Source organism: Haplochromis burtoni, unplaced genomic scaffold, assembly GCF_018398535.1.
Source record: "Haplochromis burtoni strain Fernald_Lab_line unplaced genomic scaffold, NCSU_Asbu1 Contig_70, whole genome shotgun sequence".
Classification (NCBI taxonomy): domain Eukaryota; kingdom Metazoa; phylum Chordata; class Actinopteri; order Cichliformes; family Cichlidae; genus Haplochromis; species Haplochromis burtoni.
In genome coordinates this window covers 1,302,708-1,330,003 of record NW_024582431.1, presented here as the reverse complement: position 1 = coordinate 1,330,003, position 27,296 = coordinate 1,302,708, and the positions used below count along the sequence as shown (strand labels likewise).

General features: G+C 38.4%; 1 protein-coding gene across 2 annotated transcripts; it reads left to right on the top strand.

The window, feature by feature from the left end:
• Positions 1–69: 69 nt before the first annotated feature.
• On the top strand, positions 70–22,886 carry nt5c2b (5'-nucleotidase, cytosolic IIb). Of its 2 annotated transcripts, XM_005925013.3 has the most exons (18): positions 70–285; positions 1,795–1,914; positions 6,598–6,671; positions 12,866–12,983; positions 13,305–13,400; positions 13,520–13,611; positions 14,403–14,460; positions 15,066–15,159; positions 16,358–16,411; positions 16,559–16,642; positions 16,858–16,899; positions 17,006–17,113; positions 17,691–17,757; positions 17,868–18,038; positions 18,327–18,378; positions 18,703–18,763; positions 19,059–19,235; positions 19,474–22,886. In XM_005925013.3, exons 2-18 carry the CDS (start codon positions 1,814–1,816, stop codon positions 19,711–19,713), a joined length of 1,689 nt encoding a protein of 562 aa, XP_005925075.1. In that variant the 5' UTR covers positions 70–285; positions 1,795–1,813; the 3' UTR covers positions 19,714–22,886. The 2 variants fall into 2 exon arrangements, with proteins under 2 accessions (XP_005925075.1, XP_042077534.1); XM_042221600.1 differs by lacking the exons at positions 70–285; positions 1,795–1,914 and adding an exon at positions 1,924–5,217.
• The last annotated feature ends 4,410 nt before the right edge of the window (positions 22,887–27,296 follow it).

Below are 27,296 nucleotides of genomic sequence, written 5' to 3'. Positions count from 1 at the left end.
CACGTGTTTGTGCCACGGCGCTTGATGGTCCCGCCCCTCTGTGATAGACAGAACTTAACGCCGCCCTCTGAATGTCTCATAACAGCAGCTGGCAGCAGAGAGCGAGACAGCAGGGAGCAGGCAGGGCACGGACAGCTATTACATACCTGGCTTTGCAGAGTACTCGTCACCGCTTCGCCCACAGCTTTCTGTCAGAATATACACTTTTTCCTGCGACTTGCACGCAGCTCAAGGCGCATGCTCAGAGTAACCGACGGCGCATTTGTTTTATTCAGGAACTCAGAGGTGAGTACAGTAACGCCAACCGCAGCTGAACAAAGTGAAATCTGCTCCCACAGTTTCAAGTCTTCGTGTTTTTGTGTCAAAGCCAGCTAACGCGTTAGCTGTGCCTGGACCACCTCTGGCTGCCCTTCGCATCAATGTCAGATAAAGAAGAGCTGGACGGAGGCGGTTTGAGCGGAGTGTTAGCTAGCCCCGTAGTCCGGTGGTAAATAACGGGATGTTGTTCGGTAACCCCGCGAACGAGATGTTCTAGCTTGTCGAGATACTTTTACATTAGGTTCAGATAATCTGTGAGTATTCACCGTTGTTTTCTCTGACTGCGGAGTTAAAGAAAGAGCTGGCGTGATTTCTTCGCCAAAAACAAGTGACAGTTAGCTTCACCCGCTGTACAGTTGCAGTACTCGTTGATCCACGCTCTCTCTCCAAGACTGAGCAGAGGAAACAAAGCCTGCTCTAAGTTATGTTTGCTTTTCAGCTGCTGTCTGCAGTACTGTTGAGTTGAGCAGGTTTTCGTAATGCTTAGCTGTGGATTTTTGCAAGCCAGAGCTTCCTTCTGACCCCATAGGACCCATTTCACAACATGGGCAATTAAGATAGAGCTAAGAAAGCAAACAAGCTGTAAAATAACAAAAAAGTGATTTGTCTACCAGTTGTGTCCATACTTGTTTTTAAATACGAACAGTTAAAATAAGGTTTCAGATGAAATCAGCTGAAGCTTTTGTTTTGTGTTCTGTGAAGCTGCACACTGATTGCAGTGGTTTTTGTTTGTTTTTTATGTCTGTGGCCCTGTTGACAGTTCTTTGCCTCAGCATGTGATTCTCATTTGCTTTTGTGCTGGCACTAAGAAGAAGAAAGCTGATCTCTACCCTTCCTTCCTGCAGCCTCTCCAGCAACAGTACAGGAATGACAGCATGTCAGCATAAGAGGAAAAAAACACACAACACTGGCCTTTTAAGCTAAAAGACAAAACCAGAAACTAGGCTTGCATTCCACTGGAGCATAAATCCACAAGACTTCCCATATGTCTCTTTTTTTAGGTCTCAGCTTTTTTGCTTGCGATCTGATGTTATAACCAAATAAGGACCCATTCATATTCTGACTACCATGATCCCCATGTTAAATTGTATCACGTGTCTTTGTTTTATCTCTCATTTTAATCTGTCTTGAACTTTTACATACAGTAGGTCCTCACCCTCCACTGTGTAATCTAATCCTAGTTTGATAATTACACAGGAAACACCATAATTAGGCGATGATAACCAAACTATCAGGATATTGGTTTGGCTCCTTCCAAGTTTTAAACCACTCAATTTCTACAGGTTGGAACTTGATTAGCTCATCCACATAATCCCATTTCTAAAGTCTAAAGGACAAAGTGTGATTGAATTTCTATTCACCACAGACTTTGCTGCTTCTAATGGGGGTTTTTTCCCTCTTTTGTTGTCTGATCAACACGGATATTCAGCAACTTACATTTAGGCCTTCTGTGTCTCTTTCTTCTTGTCTCTCCAGAGGCTGAACAGTTAGAAAGATGACCACTTCATGGAGTGACAGACTGCAGAACTATGCAGACTTGCCCGCCAACATGGACGGCCTTACAATGAAGAAGTACAGGAGGGAGCCCTACCACAGGTATGAAACATCCACAAGGGACACACTGACATTTCACAGCATAGATTAAGCAGCCAGACAGAGACTACTGTGGAAAAAACAAATAAAACTCCTGGACTAATGATTTTGATTTATGAATAGAAATGAAAGTAAATGAATGATAGTTTTCAGGAAGATTTGAGCATTTGTAATTTGGGGCTGTCAGCGCAACATAAAGAATATACTGCTTGTAATATAAGGATTAATAGTGCTCATAATTCAGCTTTCATTCAGAGGTTAAATCTGCAGGTAATAATAAAATATTGTGGACGTCCATTCTGTAATATGAAAACTAATAATATGCAGTTTCTGTTTGTTAAAATGATGGATTGTATGGCCACCCACCACAGAGGCGTTTACAGAATGAATTGCATAGTTATATACAGAACCACAAAGGAATCCAGGGCCGCTCTGTGATGCAGACATCAGGACACTAAAGAAACTACCATTATTAATTTCGGACAGCTTATATTTGTGTTTTTTGTTTCCTTTTTATTTCCAATTTGTCATCAGCGAGTAGTCAAAGAAATTGAGTTAAATTTCCTTTGTTTCACGAGTGTGTTTGTTTGTTTCAGCTTAGCTTTTATTGCTTGGAAATGTTTAGTTTTGTTTTGTTTTATTTTTCTCAGTTTCAGTGTTAGTTCTAGTCTTTGGTTATTATAATGTAGGTCTGCTTTTAAAGGACAAATTTATAAAGTTCAGATCAGTTATTAGGATTTGACTCACATCTATGTACATGTGCCAGACTCAGTTCACACTGCTGCCTCATACTTAATGTGTTTAGGAATTTGAAACTAAAACTAAAGGTATTGCCTCTGTGTCTTTACTTTGTAATGATGTTTTTCCCTTTAGTAAGAAACATTGTTTCGTTAAGGTTTTTTTTTTTTAAATGTATTTGGGGTTTTTTGTATTTCTGTTAAGAATTGATTGATTGACTAATTTATTTTTTACACCAACAGTAACATATAGTTATTTTAAGTAACTATAACAACGATAACTCAAATCATGACTTAACCAGTTGAGTTGTGTTGGGTGGTCTTTGGATTCCCCAACAGTTTATGACAGTAGCTTGTTACTATTTATTTCACCATGGCAAAGCATGTCATACATTTTAAAAATATACTAAAGTGCGTTTCTTAGATTTTACATTGTGTATCACTTATTGTCATTATAACAGAGTGACTGACTAATCTGTGATTATATCTGTGATTATCCTGTTAGCGTGCTGTGTTTTCCAGTTTAATTCCCGTCTTATTTTACTTGTAGTCTGCTATTGGTGCTCAGCATGTACTAGGCTACGTCTCTTTGTCACTTCGACTGTGAAGCAGGCTGTGCTGCCTTCCTTAGATGTTTCATAGAATTGATTGTGACTGGGGTGTGGTCTTTGTAGCTGTTATGCAAAATTTTTCACTCATGAAACATCAGCAGAATGACAAGACCCACGGGCTAAATGGACGACTCCAGATCCAGATATGCTCAGCATATTAAACATGTAGTTGGTTTTGCAGGGATTTTATGGCTTTGACTTTATAGTAAGTAGCTTTATTGACCATTAATATATCTTTTCACTTATAAACATCCTTGTTCCTTTACCTGCTTGTAGTAAAGTCCGTTCAGTTATACTGACATAATCAGGGGTTTATTCCCTGTCAGAGCAATAAAATGAGTGTTTCTTTTCAATGTTTAACTCTAAGGCATGTTTACAATGGGTACTGCTTTTCTTCCATGCTATAATATAATATGCAGTGCTCACAAGGTTTATGAAACCATCACTCATTTGTTTGTTCTGCATGTGCTGCTGGGGAATAAATCAACCAGTTCATGAACCAGCAAAGGGTTACACATGCAGTGCTAAGTGAAAGTTCAAAGGTGCTCTTTGAAACAATGTGACAGAAGTTCTTGGTCAGTGAAATCATTACTGATTTAAGCATGACCTTTTGTTTATCTTACAGACTCAGAAAGGCCTTTCCAACAAAGTAAGAGCTCAGCCGAAACAGTGCACACTGTGTATATCACATTGCAGGGGGCTGATGGCTCTGCCCAGTGCAGATAAACGTTCGAGTCACTGTCTGCATGAGATTAGAGCGCAGTGGAAAAAATCTGGCTGATTGTTCTTCAGCTGCGCTCAGATGGAGTAAAAGTTATTAAGGGATTCACTTGTAGGTGCTATTTGAAGCAATACTGATGTCAGCAGGGCCAAAGTCAAGGCTGACTACAGTAATTGATCTTAGGAGGGGCACGCTTTATCATTTATGGCCGTTCTTTACTACCCCTCCCACAGGCATCTGGCAAGAGGTTACATCATAATGGCACCAGCAAAACAGAAATAGAAAAGATTTAAACATTAAATCCTTTGTTCATCCCTGTGAAATGTTGACTGTATTTGTTTTGGCTGATGAGGAGCACATCCTATTTTGATGAGCCAGTGTTAAATGTTAAATGTCAAAATAAGGCCAGAATAGGCTCATTTTTTATAAGCAACTAAATATATAAAATAAATATAGATGATCAAATTTGATATAGCATTTTGATATTTGAGTACACGTTTTTCAAGTTTAAAAGGTCGTTAACCTGAATTTGCAAATCAGTTTTTGTTTTTTTTGTTTTTTACAGGTGATCAGTTTGAGATTCAGTAGCGCTTAATTTCATCTACAAAATTTATTTATTTGTAAGAAAGGATTTACATTAAAAAAAGAAAGAAAGTAAAAAGTACTATTAACTTTGTTAACAGTTACAGCATAAACATATTTAATTAAATTTTTATTTGAATAAAGAAGTCTAAGGATATTTGAAGAGGTAATTTTCTGTCGAAAATCACAACTGGCAGTTTTCACGGCCACAAAAATGAATTAAAAAAATAACCAGTAGTTGTAGGCCAACGACAAATGTGTATATTCAACCAGATGTGAGTAATGGGAAGCAGCTGTAGCTTGTGGCACTGGCGTGCTTGATTCTACCCGACTTGTGATTGTTCTAGATGTCTTTGAGGGCCCACAAACATCATGGTTCACAACAACCCTGACTGACAGCACACAACAACAGAGAATGACGCAGAATGGCCACAATCATTTTTGCAACAAGTCAGAAAATTTCTGAATGGCAAGACAGCAAAGAGAGAGAGGGAGGGGGGCTTTGTTTGTGGGTCCAGTGTTGCCCTGCGTTGCTGGAGCAGTGTCAGACCACCGGAGAGTCAAACCGAGGTTTAATTTCACACAGAATGCATTGCCAGTCGTGTCGTGGACTTTGCTCTAAATGGGAACTTGTTCACTATGGAGCCGCTGCCAGGTATTTCACAACTGATTTAGACGTTGGTGAAGATAAATAGACCATTGTCACAGAAAAATGAGAAGATTAGATGCCTTGCAGTTTTAGACTTGTGTATCAGTTCACCCTTGTTTTTAATTTAGTGTCATTCTTGATTTTTCTGTTGGTCTGATACATATTTCGGTTCTTGTATGATTAAATATTGACTTGTATAGAATTTCAACTATGTCACAGCTGTAGAAGATAAGTTATGTAGGTCTGTGCTAGCAGTCAGAGTTACGCAGACAGTGTGTGGCTGGATTTTCTGTGTCTACGAAGCGCTGGTTTTCATCGTGGCCACTTTATATTAAAGTATTTTAAGATATTATCAGAACTAATTATGTGTATTAATTTACTATTATCGTTAAGGAACATGCCAGCAAGTAGATCTCATAAAATACGCTCTAGAGAAACAAACAACTTGTAATAATGAAAGTATCAAAGAACCATCATCCTCGCATGGTATTTCCAGTACATACAAAGATGAAGTGATCTGAAATGGATATTTAGTTCTCATTTTCATTACAGCACCTAAAGTGTAGTTAATTATGTGTTATATATTGGTGTTTAATAAGGCTGAAATGACTTGGTAAGCTCTTCTTAAGTACTTGTCATAAGCTGCCTTTTGGCTTCTTAAGGCGCTGTACCTAACACAATAACAGAATTTATTCTTTTACACTGTGTGGTAATTGCCAAATTTGGAGTAGTAGTAGTAGTAGTGGTAGTAACTTCATCTTTTTTTTCTGACCTTTAGATTAGACACTCAAGGACACCCAACAGTAAACAAGATTTGTCCATGTTAGAACTTATCATATTTTCATTTTATGATTTATGTGGATAGAATAATTTGAAGTAATGAGACTGTACAGAAAATCTGAAAGAATAGGGCTATAGCTTTCAGTCAAATCTATAAATCACCTATATCATTGTTTATTTGGTGTAGTCTTTTTTTTTTTTTTTTGGCAAACAAACTCAAACTGCAAGCTCATAGAGGTGACACCGAGGTTTGTAATCATAACTGTACAAAAGAATGCAAAAATAAGAGTTACACTCTTATTTTTGTGTTTTTTACATTTGCTTTATGTATTTTTCTAGATTTGATTTTCACAGTTATTTTAACACCTCAGTCTATGCATGCACAGTGAAATGCACTGAGTCTAAATTACCTGACTTGATAAAATGTAAATCTATAGATGTACCTTTTGATAAAAATTTAAAAGTTGTACTTGGAAGAAAAAATGATAGTTGTTGGATATGTATATGTGGGATAACATTCTTCTTTTTCTCACTTGGGGCAACTGCTATGAGTCATAATTTGTTGCGGATGATTACATAAAATTTACAAAAACCTTTTCCCCCCAGAATCTTTGTCAACAGAAGCTTGGCAATGGAGAAGATTAAGTGCTTTGGCTTTGATATGGATTACACTTTAGCAGGTAAGCTAAATACACAATCACACAATCAATTACAATCAGTCATAATCAGATCAGAGTTTGGATAATCAGTTAACTAATGAAGTGAGTGATTGGAGGGAAAAAAAATGCCTATTTATCATTTGAAAAAGAGATTTCACAGTACTATGCAGTCCTATTATAACAAATTATACCCTAAATGGTTCCTGGACTTAAGACTGTAAATAGCGTCCAGGTGCTAATCGGATACAGTTGATTAATTGATCATCAGCAAGTGGGACCACCTCTGTAAAAGCAGACGTTTTGGCAGTTTTCTGGATTGAACAATTGAGATGTGTTATCACAATGTCACAGTTTTCCCAGGAGAGGACCCCACAAATTTACCCCAAGTTCTGACAATGGAAAGAAAATTTTAAAACCAAATTAAAAAAAAAAAAAAAACCCAAACAAACCCCAAAAAACCCCAAACAAACAGAAAATCAACACAAGACTTCTAGAACAATGACATTTGAACAGATGACACCAAAGTGGAGCTCTTTGACTATAATGCACAGTTTGAATACCAAGTACAGCATATCAGCACAAACACTTTATACCAACTGTCAAGAACAGTAGTGAAGAGGTGATAATTTGGGGGGTTTTGTTTGTTTGTTTTTTGCAACTGTAGGACCTGGTTACCATGCAGTCACTGAGCTGACCATGAACTACTCTGTATACCTGAGTCAAAGATGATGCTATCTGTTAGACAGCTAAAGCATGGTCGAAACTGGGTCATGCAAGAGGACAATGATCCCAAGCATACCATTAACTCTACAACATAACAGCTGAAAAGAAGAGACCCAATGACAAAGTCACAGTCAGATTATAATTATTTTTATGATTTTGATCTTTTTTTTTTATTTTTACTTCTTTTTAAGTCTAAATTTGCCAGTTTTTAAGAGACATTTATTATATACGGTCCAAAAGTGTTTTAGATTTAATAAACAATCGATCAATTTATTGATCTAATTAATCTGCACTTTTTAGGGTTTTGGTATGCAGGCCAAGTTGGCTGGAGTGTTGTATAGCACATTCTCAGTTTACATGGCTCGTCTGTGCTGTCATCAACAATACAGTCTTGTCAAAATGACCATTCCTATCTTGATAAACGTTATGTAATGAATCTATAAAAGTGTCTTGGAGTGGCATTGACTGAAAGGGAAACCAACTTTGTGGTTGTCACGTTAAATTTAGATTTTGAGAGCACATTTATTTATGTGCCTTTAGAAGCTGAAAAAAACTCTCTAGCTGTTAAATGTGCTGTGACCTCATGTTTGGTGTAGATGTTGAAGTCTATAGTATCCCTGTCTTTTCAGCTCTATATTTGGGTACCCTACCATTGCCCCTGAACCACAGCTTGTTGTTCATAAAGTATTATTTAGGTCAATGATAGTGATACACTGAGTATGCCATAACACTAGGATAACGAAATGTTAAGCCAGCAGTAGCTCTCTGTAACACAGACTTAATTGTGTATGTTCTTTTTCCTAGTGGCTAGCAACCTGGCTAAAAATATCCTGATTTTTCATGCCACTTTGTTCTGTGACTCAGCTCCAGTTTTCGGTCTCTACACATCTAAAAATAAATCTTCCCTGACTTTGAAAAACAGGTCACGTTTGTTTGTTGAGTTCAGCAATGACGGCTCCCCTGAGAACAAGAGTCACTTGTAGTTCTTCTTTGACTCTGGACCCCTATCACCATTCGGGGTATAAGAGATTTTACAGATGCTCAGCTGTTGACATGACTCTCTTTATGGGAGCTCATAACCAAGTGTTAATGTTTGCTTGAAGGGTGGCTATCGTGTATCTTTGGAGAGTATTCACATTTTGATCACAGAACTGCTTCCTCAGATTGACTGTTGCTTAATCACATGCAACGCTATGTGATAGAAGGCGGTTCAGATGTGCAGCACGCCTTAAATATGTACATTTCAAATATTACTTGCTTTTTGCGTGCAATGTTTATGGAAAAAGGTAAGGAAGAAAGATTGGGATTATAAAAATAGAGATTTAAAGCAGAAACATAATTTATTTTTTTAAATCACTATATAAAAACTCAATAATATCTGTCAGGAAATTTTGGTACACATGAACAAATGAAAACACAGATTATAGTTTAGAAAGTATGACAAAACTAAACATCAGTTGCTATTTCAATCTCCACTGTCCACTTCTGATGATGTTGCCTACAGTGCTGCTCCCACAGAGATGAGGGGCTCCTGTCTCAGCTTGTAGATAAGTTGGCAAGAATCTGTAAGATTTGAAGATATTTTGCTATTCTAAGCTAGCAGTTCTCAAATATGTACTCTTTGCATAACAAGCGTGGTGGCTGAGTGTAACATATTGGGAGTGGATGGGAGCAGTTGTCAACATGATTAAAGAGTTGTGTTTTTTATTGAGTTCACTGCCTTCATTGTGGCATGTCTATGGTGTGTCGAGTGTTTCCAAACAGAGCAAGAAAGTCTAAAACTCAGAGAAACCAAGAGCAGTTTTTCAGTAATTCTTTTCGCAGTCATTAAGCATTTTGAAAAAAATAGTGGGTTTTGGGGAAAACCCTTAAGTTAATTGAACGTATGCAAAACCTAATGTAATGATTTTGCTTATCTTCGGAGATTGTGTGAGGCTTTGGGTGAATTTTAAACACAGTCCCTGTCAACTGTAATCAGTTTAGCATATATCACACTGTGCAAAGACTACTATTGTGTGTATTCAGCATATATTGCAGATCTGCATAGTGAATTTAAGCTGAAGATAACGGTCATATTATAAAACATTTTAATAAGTTAACTTTTTCTTTACTTTGGTATGCGATTGTGATTGAAGCAGGAAATGCACTCCATGTCCTGATTCATGAAGATAATTGTCTCTGTTTTTCTGGATTAATCCTTGTGCTTACAGTGACATACTAAAATACCTTAAAAAGCTCAGAAAAATCACATCTTATGTATCGAATAAAAAAGGTAAAGTTTGGAAAGGAAATATTGCTAGGAATGCGAAGGAAAAAAACTATTAAGGTGCCTTTAAAGTTCTTGTGACCTTGGTTTCAGATGTCAAAGCATTTTTGATACATTTAAATGTATTCAAAAAAGAAGCAACAATCTAATCCATTCATAAAGCTTGCTGTGTAATCAAATTTCACTATGCCAGCAACAGGGGAATTCCATTTTAATTCAGATATTGAGAAATTACGATTGGTTCTTGGAGACCTCACCATCGCCTGCTACCAGCTGTGCTCCTGTTATCCCTTTCAAACGTTTGAGAAGAGCACAGACTATAAAAGAAATGCAATGTAAACGAACTAATTAACCAAAAATTAAAGTATTTGTGTTCATATGACTGTCTATAGCTCTTGGAATAAAGACGGTCAAAGAAAATGTGATTTCAGGGCTTGTTTTTAATATCAGCATAAGTATTTTAGATTGTTATAGACAATCTCATAATGCATTGTCGTCATGCATCAGTGTAATGACGTACAGTGACTTCCAGAATGAGACATTTTGTGCCATTTTGCTCAACACGAGGATAAGAAGAGGTGAAAAGTTTGTTCTATTCTAAAGCTTTAGTGCAAACAAATTGCAAATATCATACATTTCGTAAGACTTTGTAAACTGAATTAGCATTGGTTGAGACAACATTGCGTCATCTGTTCTTCTGCTCCTAAAGGGAACACGTAACACCCTGCAGAAAGTTGCTCAAACACAGTTTTAGGCCCAGATTGCAGTGAGAGATACAAGCAGGTTTGTCCTAGTTTTCTCACAGACTTTTGGCTGGAATGTGTGCCCCTGAGGCAATGTTTAAGCTTTCTAATTTTTCCCACAATATGCTTCATAGTGTTGCAAATTTGTCACAGAGGCCTACATTTCCACTTTATTCTGTGCAAATATTAAGACACAAGTTAAATTATTGCTGTGTGAAATGGGTCAGATAGAGTCTCCTTGTACGACACACTATATCTGATTTGGAGATGAGGGCCTATCAGCAGAAGGGCTTTCTGCTGGTTGTTTATCTTGTATGCAAGAGGTCTACGTTACATCTAGGCCTGTGGTGGCCTGGCCTATAAACTCTGGAGACATACGTTGCTGCTCAGCAGTGGGAGTATAATTATCTGGCATCAGTCCCATTGGGGATAAAAAGGGAAACAGATCTCTGAAGTTCCCACCACAGGGGGAGAGAGTCAAGGACACAGCAAACAACAATAACCCAACTTCCTGTTTACAAAAAATGCAGTAAACATGAGCATCTCAGATGTCTCATTTACTAAAACATGCAGCTTTATGTTGCATTATGTAGTCTTGGGTGTGGCTTTCATGAAATACAGTTCTACGATAGTCTATCAACAGTTCACAGTTCGAAGATTTGATGTAAAGGGCTTTTAACATAAAATACCTAACCATGGTTCATTCCAAACTTAACTCTGGCTGGTGCACTTTCATTAAACAGTAACATTATGGACAAAATGACATTTTAAGCCAATTACTGGGGGAACTTTAGTGGCTTTTGACCTAATATTAACTTTCTGTAGTAGGGAGTTTTAGCTGTCCCATAGGTTTTAAAATTGTCTAGAATAATTATTATATATCAAACCATTTTCCTGATTCGGTTTTCCAGCTTGACAAACTCGTAATGAGATTTGATTTGTTCTATTTTATGTGTGGGATGTACTAATTTCCAAAAGACAACATGTAAAGAGAGGCTCCCAGTGACCTCAAGTGAAGAGGGTGACATAGGGGAAACAGGTTTTAAAATAGGCTTCTTTGTAGCAACTCATGAGGAATATTACAAGTAAGCAAAGAGGAGGGGGGAATGCAGTTATATTGGTGTATGCTGCTGCTGCTCTGGGCAGAGGGCCCAAACCCTGTTTACTGGGAGAACACAGCAGGGGGTGAACTACAAGAGGTTACGTGATTAAAATGCAGAAACTGCCTCATGCAGTTACATCATATGATTGTTGGGGTTTTCTTTGTTTTCTTTGCATTATTGTAGGGTCTTTACTTTACAATATAAAGCGCCTTGAGGCGACTATTGTTGTGATTTGGCGCTGTTTAAATGAAATTGGATTGAATTCATGCTTACAGAGTAAAGGTGTCAACAAAAGAACAGAGCTTTACTGAACCCAGGCTTTTCCTGTACTTCTCTGTGTACTTATCATCTCTCTGTATAACCCAGGACTTGTGTATACACACATGTTTTCCAGAGTAGGACACAGATGTTTTCCTGCTTGACCTACAGTGCTGTTCCCTCCAACTAACTCTTCTCTAAGTATCATCAGCCAATATTTCAAACCCTTGAGGGGCCTTCCACCACCCCACTGGGGGTATAGAAAGCAAGCATTAACACCAGTGCATTCTGTTTTATATTTATAACATCTGACATATTCTTTCCCCCTGTCAGAAAGCATTTTAATCCTCTGCCAGTCTTTTTTTAGCCTTGCATCACTGTATGTTTTAATTTCCAGAGCCCACTCCTGTCTCGCTTTTCGTTTAGCCTGGGGTAAATATCTACCACTGGCAGTGACGGGTTAGGGGCTCGTCAGTTGGGCTCATTAAAGCCACTGCTTTACATCAAGTGATTTTTCATTTGCCCGCCTGATCCTCTTTCTTTGTGGATTTACATGCAGAACATCCTGGTCTGTGTTGGTAGCTAGGACTGAGAAGGGCATTGGGTGTGAGGGGATGTTCCAGTAGGGTGAAAACATGTTGTTGACAAAATACAGACAAGATGATCTCAAATGGATAAGGTGGCCTTTGAAAACTCAAACTTATTTGTTGTGTAACTTGAGTAAGTGCAACAAAATGCATATCACCTCATTAACCATTGTTTGCCATCGAATCACCCCACAGGCTATGCTTCTGGGGTTTTTAAATACAACATTGTTTGTATAATTTTGAGTCAGCTTTTCAGATCGATACCATTTCAGTACAGCATCACCGTCAATATTAAAGTAGTTATCCTACAAAAGGTAATAAATACAAATTCAAATAAACAGGGGAAAAAGTTTTTAAACATCTGATTTAAAATCTGTTATATTGATAACCAATCATTTGTTTGATTCTATATGTATGTATTTATAAAATATTAACTACTTTCATGTAACATTTCAGTTTTTAAAGTGTCTACAGGACACTTTTATGGGCAGCTGGCATTATTTACTAAACTAATGTGTATGTGTTTCCCTTGTAGTGTATAAGTCACCTGAATATGAATCATTAGGCTTTGAGCTGACAGTGGAACGGCTAGTGTCCATCGGTTATCCTCAGGAGCTCCTGAGCTTCGTCTATGACCCATCATTTCCCACCAGGTGAGACCAATCCCATCTCTCTGCACAGACATCATGAGGCTGATCGTGGCCATCAGATTATTGACCAACTGCTGTTTCTGTTGCCTAATCTCTAAACTTTGTAGTCCAGATAACCTTTTAGCTGAGATATCTATCTTAGCCAAGTAATAGTATGAAAAACCCCATCACCTGTGCAAAGTTCAGTGTCACTGTATTTATTTTGTAGTAAAAGATAACAAGTGACAGGAGTTTAAGTGCCAAGTGATATGATTGTTAGAAAGTTAGAAAGGCTGTTTTACTCGTGCATTGCAAAATCATGCATCCCTCTGCTCCTTTTTTCAGAGGCCTTGTGTTTGATACCATGTATGGAAACTTGTTGAAGGTTGATGCTTACGGTAATATCCTGGTCTGTGTCCATGGATTCAACTTCCTGCGAGGGTAGGTATTTTCAACATTCCCCCTCAAAATGCACAGATCTCTGCATACAAGCAAGCATCATAAATATAAACATTTGATAAAACATTTTATTCTCTTTTGTGCTTTTTTGCTTTTTCCAGCCCAGAGATCCGTGAACGTTACCCCAACAAGTTTATCCAGAGAGATGATACAGAGCGTTTCTATATCCTCAACACCCTCTTCAATCTGCCAGGTGGGTTTAAGTTCAAGCTTATTGTAGCCATTTCAACAAAACAACTGATAGGAATTGTTATGGTGTGCTCACATATAAAACAAGACACATCCCACAACACACAGCACCGCACAACGTGATACAAAATACAAGTGCATGTAACAGATCAGCCCATAGTAGCTCAGTGTATCTACCTTTAAAGTGATTTTTAGTGCAACAGGATATAGTCCAGATTGCAGAAGGGAACACTCCATAGTGCAAGTAGTACAGTTAATATTGCAAATGCATGATACATACATACACATTTTACTGCCCAATGCATTTCGATTACCGTATATGAGCACAAGCTGATGTAGGTAAAGTGAATTAATAAGAGCTTCAATGCATCTTCAAGAGCCTAATAGCTTGGAGTTAAGTATTATCCCTAAATATGTTCAGCTAGTAATGGTTTTGCCCAATGGGAAAAGAATGGAAAAGGTCATGTTAAGGGAGGATTGGTCATGGATGATGCTTCTGGCCTTGCTGGTGATTCTGGCGGCTTAATGTGAAGCTGGATAAAATGGATCATACCTTACAGACTGACTCTCTATTTCCTTAGCTGCTAAATAAAGTCAAGTCTCTGGTGGGCTTAACAATAAGACCAGTGTTTAAGTCCGATGATAAAAATTGGCGTATTGTGGTGGTGGTGGTGGGAAGAACTTTCCCATACAGAAGAATGTGTACAACAGAATCTAAATCTGGAAGGCTGGGGCGGCAAATAATTTCACTGAGGTTCTTGACATTATCTTCCAATCTTCCTGTTTCCTTCACAGAGACCTACCTTTTTGCTTGCCTTGTGGATTTCTTCACCAACTGTGATAGATATGACAGGTAAGAAAACCTTTCTCTGCTTTATCTGGCCTGCAACAAGTTTCTGGGCGCCGCATGATGAGACCATGACAGTTGCAAGCCACAAAGGGTCAAGAGCAAGCCCTAACGCATGGGAGGGTTCAGGTGTCTCAGCTGCTAATCTCGTCTAATTCTATTGTTAATCCAATGGGAGTTCAGTCAAATAACCCTTCGTTTCGATTACAATTACTATATCTATTAATCTGTTCTACCAATTGTGAAAAAGTATGGATTCTTATCAAATTCAGATAGGAATAAAAACAATTACTAACTATTTGCAGAGAATGAAATCCTGATATAACAACAAGATAATCCTCTGACTGTTAAAGTAAGGAGATTTAATGGCCTGTAATTTTTTTTTGAGAATGTAATCTGGAATGGTTGCATGTCCTTTGTCCTCTGAAACCTGGTTGTTGGTCTTTTAGGGGGAGAATGTTTTCCTGTTTGGCTGGGGACCCCTCCAACAAGGGAAGGCTATCCCATTTAAAAGCAAACAAAAAACAAATGTCATGTTTTTGAAAACCTTCTATAAAACTATGGCCTGTCCGACGGCTGTGTACGTGTGTGTCTTTGCTCCCCTCCCCCAGCTGTGAAACTGGCTTCAAAGATGGCGACCTCTTCATGTCCTTTAAAAGCATGTTCCAGGATGTCCGGGATGCTGTTGACTGGGTCCATTTCAAGGTAAAACACATGCAACCACTAAGATTTAATCTGATTTGTTGGAACTAAAACTAGATCATGTGATGAAATAGAGTGCATAAATTATATCTTGAGGACAAGTTATTATTTGCAAAGAATAATTTAATTGAAATAAACATACTGGCATGTTATATCATCACAACCTCTCATACTTTTGACATCTCTGTGATACCCCTTCCTCTGTCTTGGTGGAAGTCCTACCTTCCTTATTTATTCTGGCCAAATATAACATAATGTGATAACAGAAGGCAGCCACCAACAAGCCAAGTAAAATTTTGCTCATACGATGTCTGAATCGAGTCTCTTGACAGAATCCAGTTAAGTTTGTAATATTTACTTAAGAACATCAGGATAATGTCTCCCAGTTTTTATCTGATATGTATTTGTGAAGACGACGTATACAGGAAATTTTGAGACTGTCTTAATAATAATGCCATTCATCATATCGTTCATATGCAGGCATATATTTTCTGTACACATATGTTTCAGTCTGCACTAACATACTAACACAAACTCACAGTTAAAATTCTGTCAACTATGTCTTCTTATATTCAGTTAAAAAGTACTAAAACCTGTTTCCAAAATAAACTGCAGTTAAACCATGCATATTTGTCCTAGACTGTAAACCAATTTTTAAAGCTTTGCAAAAAGAGAAGTTGTTTACAGAAGAATTAGAGATACTCTTGAAACACTACCACTGATTATGCCACAACTAAACAACACAAGGTCCCAAAGGTTCTGCAGCAGTCGTCACCAATTACTGCTTCCAAACTGCTATTAACCATACAGCTGTACTTTAAAATGTTACTTCACTAGAATGTCTGATCTTTATTGTGTATAGTGATCTTTTCTTTAGAGTTTGACACTAGAAAGCTGTTTTAATTTCGTGTGCTAAAATTGAACATCACCCTGAGCATCCGCTGAAAAGGGAGTGAGTTCAAGATGTGTAAGCACGTTTCAGTGATGTCTTAAAGCTAATGATTAAACTTTTGAAATGTTGCATTATTGCATAATGATAATGGATAGAAAGATTATACCAATGTTAATGCAATTTTAAACAAAGGAGCTAGGTTTACTTGTCATTTTAAGAATTTATATCAGCGTTTTTGGAAATCCAGCATTATTCACTGATATCTATAGTTATTGATGATTTTGCTAACCCCTTTGTCTCACATTGCAGGGTACGCTGAAGGAGAAGACTGTGGAGAACTTGGAGAAGTATGTAGTGAAAGATGTAAGTAGTTTGTATTCACTGAGTGCACTGCTGCAGAGAAAACACACACAGTGTCTCACACTCTTGTAGTCTGTGAAGAGGCTGGTTTGTAAAGATGCTTAGAGCTTCATTCTTTCTCTTTCTTTTCTTCTTCTCTGTTCCCACCAGGGAAAGCTGCCTCTTCTTCTCAGCCGAATGAATGAAGTATCCAAGGTTTTCTTGGCAACCAACAGTGACTACAAATACACTGATGTAAGTGTGTGTGTGTGTGTGTGTGTGTGTAGTTATGGTGGAAACTTACTGATTAGGGAAAACAGTAATGCAATAACAGTGAAAGACTTAGATGCCAGTAAGTTAATGCCGAGATCCTTTTATTAGTTTTCTACCAGTTTGTCGGTAACACGTGTATTCGCTTATGAACAAAGTATGTGTCACATCAGACTTAGAGACGTTGTGTTGTGTTACAGAAAATCATGACCTATTTGTTCGACTTCCCTCATGGCCCAAAGGTAAAACATATTTTTTCTATTTCTATTTTTTTTATTATTGTCAAACATAAATGTACATCATGGTTTTATCTTTGTACTCATGTTTGTGTGTTTCCATCCACCCCAGCCTGGCACCCCGCACCGGCCCTGGCAGTCCTACTTTGATCTGATCCTGGTGGATGCCAGGAAACCGCTGTTCTTCGCAGAGGGTACAGTGCTCAGACAAGTGGACACAGTAAGCAAAATCAGAAGAGAGAGTTCTGGCCAGAGAAGACATTATAAGTGAACCCTAGCTGGCATGTGTTATGTTGTGGCTTACAGTCTGTCCCTTATTTGCTGTTCAGTCAGGGCTGCTCAGGATTTCTTCGTTTTGTTTTCCAAAAACACACCAGTTGTTTCAAACTGAGGGCCAGCTTACTGAAAACAGTGTAGAGTGCATGAGTGAATTTTTTGTTAGATAGTCGTTCGAGCGTAGTTTGCATTTTTGATTTAGTCACTGGCTCAACCTGGGATCCATTCTAGGGTCGAATTAGACAAAATCTGTATGTCAATTATTTTGGTACATATATATTAATGGGAAGGCAATGATCACAATGATTTAAAAAGCATAATATTATGTAAATTTAAGCATGAATTTATGCCAGAAAAACGCAGAGGTAAAGGCCCTAAAAATATGCCATCAGTGCATAAGTAATTAAATGATTGTTTTCAGGAAGATGGAGCAATTGCAGAATGATTCAAAAACAGTCACTCACTTCACTTAGGTTATTCAGACCCACTTTTTAGTGACTTATTTATTTTCTTCATTTCAGACAACAGGACGTCTAAAGATAGGAACCTACACAGGACCACTGCAACATGGGATAGTCTACTCTGGAGGTAAGGCTTTATTTGTTTCATCATTCATTCTTTGAGCTAGGCTTTATTCATCTGTCATTCGTGGACCTTAAGAATGCATACATAGTTGGTAACACGCTACTGTCATTCAGGCTCTTCAGACATTGTGTGTGACTTGCTGGGGGCCAAGGGAAAGGACATAGTATACATCGGGGACCATATTTTTGGAGATATCCTCAAATCCAAGAAACGTCAAGGCTGGAGAACATTCCTGGTTATACCTGAGCTGGCCCAGGAGCTTCACGTGTGGACCGACAAGAGCTGTGAGTCTAGAAAGAACTTCACTCATAATAACACATAGTGTGCAGACATGTGGGAGGGCTAGTTTGACTGCATGTTTTCTCAGTCTCAGAAAGGACTTGATCTTTAATAGCAATCTGAAATGTAAAATGTTGTGCAAAAACTACATCTATAAGTGCAAAACAAAAACCTGTAAATGATCTCACTCTCAAAGGATACATTCTCAAAATTTCAAACATTTGTACAGCAACTGTACATGTACTCAAATGTGCTGAAGAGAGAGAGATTCACGCTCTCCCTCTGTTTTCCAGCATTATTCGAGGAACTCCAGGGCCTGGATGTTTTCTTGGCAGAACTCTACAAGTAAGAACTGTGACCTTTAGCCTCATTCCCCCCCCACCCCCCCACCCCCAGGTTCCCATTCTGCTGCTCTTTGCTCTCGGCTGTAACAGTGTCTGTTTGCATGCATGTGTGGATACTGCATATTTAACAGAAACCCACAGGGCCAATAGGGTAAAGTCTAAAGTGTCAAAGTGTGCACCTGATAAGCAGGTTCACTGACGTTATTTATAGCCTGGCGCAATTCTCTGTTACGCCACCTCTTTGACTCATCATCTTTCAGGAGGCTGATATCAGTATCCACACCCCCACCCAGTCCTCATCGTTTTTCTCCTGCTTCCTTCTCAGGCATCTGGATAGCAGCAGTAATGAAAGGCCAGATATCAGCACTATCCAGAGGAGAATCAAGGTACACCCTTAATGACCTCTGCTGCTATGACAACAGATGTGCTGCTTATGTGGTTTTAGTGCTGTTTGTTTCATAGAGACTAATCATTAAACCGCCTCATCAAAGAGCCCTTTCAGTCGGTGTTTGTCTCTCATAGGCTGTCGGAAAAAGATGCAGATTCAGCTGTTTCACTGAACAAATACAACATCCCAAATAATTTATTAACCGTACTTTCCAGGGTTAATGAATCAGTGTCCCTCTTTTTTGACGTGATTTTGAAGGCTTACCAGTTTCTCTTTTTCTTCTTGTTTTATAGAAAGTGACACATGACATGGACATGTGCTATGGCATGATGGGTAGCCTGTTCCGCAGTGGCTCCAGACAGACTCTCTTTGCCTCACAAGTGATGCGTTACGCCGACCTGTATGCAGCCTCCTTCATTAACCTGCTGTATTACCCCTTCAGCTACCTCTTCAGAGCGTCACACATACTAGTGAGTATCTGAATGTAAAGTGGGGGAATTGAATGAAACCACGCACCCTTAAGATGCAGACACATTGCCACACTTCACTATTGTCTGTTCTGATCTGTCATTGTTCGTAAAACATTTCAAAGGTTAACTGTGTTCTTGTTGTGTAAAAAATGCTGTATACAGCTTGGTGAATTAGTCAAGAGCATATGACCAGTCATATTCTATCGCTTAGCAATTTGTCTTATTTCTCCTCTTCCAGATGCCCCATGAGTCAACAGTTGAACACACCCACGTGGACATCGACACAGAGTCCCCGCTGGCTACCCGCAACCGCACCCACTGCAGCGACTGCAAAGAGCTAGAGTGCAAGCGCAACCAGCTGACCCGCTCATTCAGCGAGATCAAGCCACCCAACCTGTTCCCTCAGACTCCCCAGGAGATCACTCACTGTCACGATGAGGATGATGATGAGGAGGAGGAGGAAGAAGAAGAAGAGTAATATAATAGGACCTTTAGAGGGGAGCCATGTTCCCGTTCCTGCCTTCTTATCTTTCCTAGTAGAGTCAAGTAGTGATTGCTTTCAAAGCGAGGCAGAGAGGGGAAAACATCTCCAGTGTGCATAGGTGTGATCACACACGCTCACACACGTACACATTCTTCAAATTTCTGAGGATAAGTGTAAAGGACCAGTAGCAAGAGAGATCATATGACTGTCAGAAGACTGCATGCTCGGTCCTCTAAACAAAACCTGTATGAGCTTAGTTAAAAAAGAAAACAAACACAAACTTCTTGATTTGTAAATTCATTTGATTTCTGTATAATTCTCCCAGCAGACAGACAGAGCACACACACTCAAACAGACATCACACACCACGTTTCTTTATCTTTTTATAAGCTGAGTTTTAAGTCCTGCTGGTGGATCACTTAGTTTTGGTCATGTTTACGGTTTAATCCACCAAGTTTGGACTTTCTACTGTAGTTTGAAGTGTAACACAAACTGACAGAATATGCACATTGCAGTCACGGGCAAAACACTTTTCAGCGTAAGTGCCGAAAAATCAGTGCAGACATTAAACATTTTTATATGCAACATGGGAACAACATTCAATTTTTTTTTTATCCATTTTGTTTTATTTGCTTGTCTTTATAGAGCTGTAACTTGTATGTGAGAGTATTTCTGTGTGTGTTTCTGTCACGGTAGACTCATTCATACTTTAGCATCCTGAGTGACGGTAAGCAAAGAAGATGTTGGACAAAACTGAAGCACAAGCTCGCACCACTCGATACCCAGATGAATATCTTTTTTGACTTGTTTGGAGTTTGGTTAGGCGTACACAATGGAGGCTATTGAATTGATGCTTTGTTACCAAGCAACAAAGAGGACAGAGTATCTATATTTTATCCTTAGTCTCTATGACTACCCCGAAACACAGTACTGTTTCTATAAATACCTGTAAGGTAAATGAGATGAGTTAATCGTTCAACACCATGAGCGGGCTGTTATGCAGTATTTGTCAGCTTGATTGTTTTGGAAGTATAACGTGAGTATTTCATTTATCAGATTTTTTTTCTTTTTTGGTAAGGGGGGTGTACAGTACAAGGTCTTCAAGTTTGTTATTTTGCAAAGTGTGTAAAAAAGGAAAGAGCATGAAAGTGGATTCGGCATGTAATGAAAGTAGTGTTTTCGACAAAAAACTTAATTGAAAAGGTCTAATGAGTTTTAGCTGACTTTTATCCACAGGTCCAGTATTAGCATGCCATTCATAGGATGAAATATGAACTGTGTTTACAGTATTTTGCTAGCGGGCTTCTTAACACTACTATGTGTTGTAGATCGTGTTCACAGGTCAGAAATGAGTGAAGTGCTCCAACATTAAATGCTTGATTTTGCATTTGCTCTGATCGTTGCAACAAAATACAAGCTTGTTAAACTTAAAGCTCCTGAAAACTTATTCTAAAACACCTTACACACTTCGTCTTATACGACTTCTATTACGCATAATATGATGTGGCACGACCAAAATGATTGTGACCGTGTGCAATTAACTTCCAAATTGTTGCCTTTGAAATGATTTCTTCAATTATGGAAATTATGTCTGCAACCAGTCACAGTCAGTTGCCCTCTTCAAAGTGTGTTTTGTGTTAAGATGGCGATAAAATAGCAAAAGGAGTCAACCTGTTATCAGTTTGCAACAGCAAAATGGGGTCAGTCTGTCTTTGACGTTATGGTGATGAATTTGCAAAATCACAAATCTGTTGCAAATTTGTTTTCTGTTTACATACACAGAAATTCATATTAACTACTTGCATTCAGAGTCCAGTCAGCGCCTCATAGAAATTCAGAAATTCTTCCACAAATGGTGGCATAGTTGCTGCTGGATAGCGATTGAACTGCAAAATGACCTAAACCTTGCCTGTTTTATGGGAATTTAACCAGAATACAACCAGCTGGTAACCAGCTGAGTCGCGTCTTGGAAAGAGATGCGCTCAGATTGATTGCAACATGTTGACTCTAGTTATTTGAATACCTTCAGTCCACGTTGGACCACAAATGTTTGGAGACAGGTTGCATTTATGCAGTCACTGTGTGATTGCTATGAAGCTTGTTATAGACTTCATAGCTTAGTCCATAGCTGTGGACTTTTCTGCTTAGTTTTTTTTTTTTTTTTTTTTTAAATCCTAAATGGAAAAACAATTTTTGAATCAATATCAAAAGTTTTATTTTATTTAATTTTGAAAACTTTGGTTGAGGTGGTTTAGTAGGGGTTATGATAAAAGGAAAATGTGACAATGGAAACAAAACGTGACACTTCTGCTTGAAGTTTGAGCCCCTCTCCAATGGCACCAATCAGATTCATTTAAAATGCACACGCAAACTTACCTAATGACCAAACTACCCGCCAAAAAAAAAATCTTCCATTAAATTATTAAAACTGTGCAGATTTTGTTCATACTGGACTCTGCTGATCATCAAGAAAAGGTGATGGGAAAAGTTTTCAGGATCTTTAATGCAGATATCAGTGGCATCAGTGTTCATACACAAGGTAGAGTGCTGCCTCATATTATTTTTTTCAAACAGCAACTTTTTTTTTCTCCCCCTTTTCCTACCATCCACTAAAAACAACGTTAAGCTGCCTCACCTTTTTAAAGTAAGTCTCGACCTCTTCTGTCTTCAGTGTGTTGGATCGGCCTTTTGATTTAGGCCACAAAAAGGGAAGGAACATGCCGTTTAGTTTTTGGAATGATTTTTGGTTTGGCTTGATGTGGAGTGAGTAGTGGTGAATGTGCTTAATGCGTTGGATAAAACCATGTTGAACATATATGAACATATTACAGCTGTTTAGGCTTTGTTTTTTTGTTTGTTTGTTTTTTTTTTACAAGTGAAATATTTATATTTTATGTTCTGATGTTTGTTTCTTGAACATAGAATAACTGGATATGCTACATGATGCAGCTGCATTGCCAGCGTGGAAGAGGTGACTGTCTTTGCATCATTTCATGTGAAAATAACAACAGTATCCGCTCCGCTGTGGCCGTTATGGTAGCATCAGTTTGACTTCTATGTGAGGCTGCTGTCGGTGTAGTTTACACAGAGAGGATAGAGAGAAAAAACAAACTGTAAGCCTGCAAAAAAAAAAAAAAAAAAAAATCTTAAAATGAAGGGAAATGTGACTAGCATGTTAAGTATCATAATTTGTTACTTGTCATCAGCATCATGGGATTTTTACTTTTCTAAGCTAGTGTTTTCCAATGGTCTCTGTTTACAGAACTGTAAATAGACCTCGCCATTTCCTTTTCATATGATTTTCTTTAAAAAAATATAACATTTTTTGTTCATTTTTATACAATATCTCATAAACCTGTCACTACGACTTGGAACTAACTAAAGACTGGTGAATAGGTTACAGTGCTTTAGAAGATTTTTATCTTGTGTTCTGATGCCCAGAATGCATCTGTATTAACAGGTGCAAGAACTCCACTGTTCATTTTCTAACCTTTAGTAAACTTTTGTTTTTATGCATATCAATTTATGTTCTTCAGTGTTTTGTGTGTTTCCACAAATTATCCTTTAGACTGTACATTGAAGTAAATTACATAAAAATGTAGAATAAAGATAGTTTGTAATATTTTGCTGTTGCTTCTTGGGTTTTCTTCTCTCGATATTGTGTTAAGGGACCTGAAACCAGGTGATACATATATTGTTGTATCTATAGTCCAGAGCTAAAACTAAAATTTAAGGTATTTAATATACTCCTAATATATTAAATTTTATTATTGACATAAGGTTTCACTTTTCTAACACTTAAGTGGCAAAAATACATCTGATCAGTGACTAAGGGAAATTCAAGGCTCAGTTCAAAGGTTTTGCACATCAGGACATAATAAAAAAAAAATTTTTTTTATCCATAGCCGGTTTTAAAATATAACATTTTTTTTCCATTTAACAAAAATATTGCTAAACTGGAGAAGAGGTCTATGACAAATTGAACCCTTATTTGTTTATTTTGCAAAGCTTCAACTGAACAAACCAAAAGACTTCTGGAACAATTTTCTTGGACAAACAACCAAAGTGGAGATGTTTGGCTGTAATGCACCACATCGCATTTAGTGAAGGCATATTAGCACAACCCCATACCAACACACGGTAGTAGAGAGGTAATGATTTGGGTTTGCTTAGCAGGCACAGGACCTGATTACCCTGCATTTGTGTGTATGCCAAAGAGTCAAATGTTAAACTGTCTGTCCAACAGCTAAAGTAGAGCTGGAATTGGGTCATGAAACAGGACAATCATACCAAGCACATCAGCAAATACAATGCAACAGAATTCTGAAAAAGAGTCAGGGTCAGGGTGACTGTTCAGAGGCTCAGACCTCCGACAACGCTGTAAAGAAGAGTGGCTACAAGTCATAAAGCATTCAAGTAATGCTGGTCAAGCTGTTTCTACAAACTACTGAAACAAGGTGTGTACTATTCACACCCGGGTGTGTAATTTTTCACACCCCGTTTCTCCTCCTGCTGGAACAGAACGTAATCCTGACTCAGCATTAAAGTCCTTAGTTTTAATCATTTAAGGTGCAATATTTTTCTTTTAATGTCCTCCAGCCTCCACAAAGTATAAAGCAAAGCATGGATAGCAATGGATGCTAAATTCTAACATGGGAAAGTTTGCAAGTGAGTATAGTTGGATGAGATGTAATCCATGGAGTTTAGGTGATGGCTCAGCTGAAAACTTACTATATCTAGTTGGACATTTTTTACAGTGTGTTAACCAGTCTACAGCGCCATGTCAGCAAAGCCGCTTTGCAACACACCTTCGTTTTCCTGCGCCTTGCCATTGATACGCAGCCTCTCCTGTACTGTGGGTCTTGCATTCCTTAATAGGTCGGGGAGGTGAGAAATCAGAGCCATGCTGCTAAACATATAGCACTGCAGATAGAAACATATTTCTTTTCATTACAGTTGTTCTGAATGAATTACAAACAAATCAGGATCTCTGAGAGTGATTTAAATGCTTAACAGCTGGTAAATGGTAATCAAAGCTACTGCTCATTAAGTAACGGCTTTGTTAATGACCAACAGCTTAAGAACCATTAGCATCTGAGTGTTTTGAATGAAGTGTTTTCTACTGATATTAACCCGACCCATCTTGGTGGGTTGTTAGATGAAGATTGTCCTGTTTTTAATTGCTGCTCTGGTGTGAGTATCAGTAAAACGTGTGTCAAGTAGAGGAAGTCCTGTCTCAAAAGCAAACATTTGCAGCTTCATATGTAGCACACAGAGTCACCGGCTGCCTTGTCTGTTAATCATTCACTTTTTTATTAAACCACTGGCTGGAGAAGGCAACGAGAGTGTCACGTTCAGGCAGAAGGAGAATTATGGACAGCACATGGTTTGAACAGCAGCATAGAGGTGGACAGAAGTCCAGTTTAACACAGGCCTGGAAGACATTCACATGATCGAGGAATGATGACCTCTGTTCAGCTGAGGCTGGAGCGTGTAAGAGGAAAAAAATGACTGTATGTTTGTTCTGTGTCACAGAATATTAAAATAACCACCCCCATTACAGCTGATGCCCCACCCCCACCCCCCGCGTTTCGTGCAGACTTTTAAAAAAAAAAAAAGTTCTCATGCTTCTTCTTTCATCGGGCTCTGAGGTGCACAGGCAGAATTTGAACATCACAACCTTTCAGTGTGAATCACAGTTTTATCTCTGGAGTGATCGTCCCTGCAGACTGCAGTGGGCCTGCTGCATAGGAGCACTTTCAAGTAAACGATAAACAACAGCAAGCGCAGCTGCAAACAATGCAGATGTTCTCTGTGACCGGTTTTACAACAGGGACGTCCCTCGCATCTGAGCAGATGGAAGGCCTCTTTGTCCATGTGTGCAGCTTGCAGAGACGGTTAGGGCACTCATACATATACCTTGAAATATAATAGGAAACAGCTACCACCAGTGGCTATAGTCTGCAACTGAATGCTAAAAAGATGACTGAGCTTTAGGAAATTTTCTGTTGCCTGTAAAGCAGCAAATTAACTACAAGCAAACATTAGATATGATGTTAAAGATCAGGCCCGATCTTTTCCACTGCCTCTACTTGTACAAGAAAATACTATCAACAGCCTAAAAAAGTCTTTCTTTTAAATAATACTTAATAAAAAAGGTCTGAGGTCTTGTAAGCAAACAAATCTGTAAAAACCTTCATAATACAGAGAAGGACATAAATTGTAGTGGTAGATGTTATGTGCTACCAAAGTAGTTTTTCTTATTTTTCAGAAAAATCTAAGTGCCTTTAAATATTAAGACAGATATTACCTTAAAAACTTTCCCAGTTGGTTTATCAGTTTGGTCAGTGGTTCTCTATATAACATGCTTGATAGAAATGCATTTTTAAAAAAGAGAATTGGTAATTATTTTATTAAACATACACAAATTTGCAAAAATGTCTTCTAGAAAAATTAGCTTAATTTATGCTTTGGGCAAATTCTTTTCACTTTTCTAATAGAAGATGTGATATGTGTAAAAAAAAAAAAGAAATGTGCACATTGACCATTGCATTAAAAAACAAAAACAACACAAACTTTAGGGTACTGTGTAAGTCTTAAGTCATCCCAAATGTCTTTATATTTTTAAGTAAAGAAGGCTTTCTTGCATTTATCTTTACCACATATTGTACACCAACACGGTGATTCCCAAAGATCTTCTAACTGAAAATGTTTGCATATCTCTGCATGCTGAGGAAACTGGATAAGCAAAAGACAAAACAAATGGCAGCAATGGACAGGGTGTGAAAGTCAAATCTTTAAGAAATAGGAGAAAATCCATTGAAGAGTTTATACAGGAAAGATGCATCTGAGCCTTTACTGTTCCCTGAAGACTCATCAGAAATGGTCTCAGTTCAAAGGTGCCTGTTGAGAAACTTAAGGAAGGGGAAACGGGGAGAAGGCTGAGGTCTGCCAATTCACACAAGAACTGGACTGAAACTCAGGTCTGATGGAGTGGTGAATCCAAAATTTGACATTTTTGGTTGAAATTGTGGTAAATATGTAGAGAGGCGTCTAAGAGAGAGGTCCTACAGTGACTGTCTACAGCCATCTGCGAAACGCGTGGAGGTTCTGTCTAGGGCTGCACGATTAATCGTTAGAAGATCGCGATCTCGATTCATACTTATGTGCGCTCTCATTTCCAAATGACAACGATTAAAAAAAAAAAAGACGACGACGATTGTACCGCATTTTGATCCGGGACGTAATCTGCATGAAAACAAGCGCTCACTCTTCCTGCTCAACAAATGACAAGGGCGGAGCATTATACCACGTGATACAGAAGCTGTGCTATGTGATGCTAAAATTAGCAGGGAAAAAACAACGGAGAGCACGTGACAGGAGAAAATCCGTCCCGGTCAACCACCCAAACATCAATAACGGGAACCTTATACAGCGCTTCCCTATACACGTCGAACTCCCGCAGGCACAAAGAAATTACGGAGGCTATTACTTATCACCTGACCAAAGATATGGCTCCCATAAACACTGTGCAAAACGAGGGATTTAGGAAAATGATCAACACCCTAGACAAACGC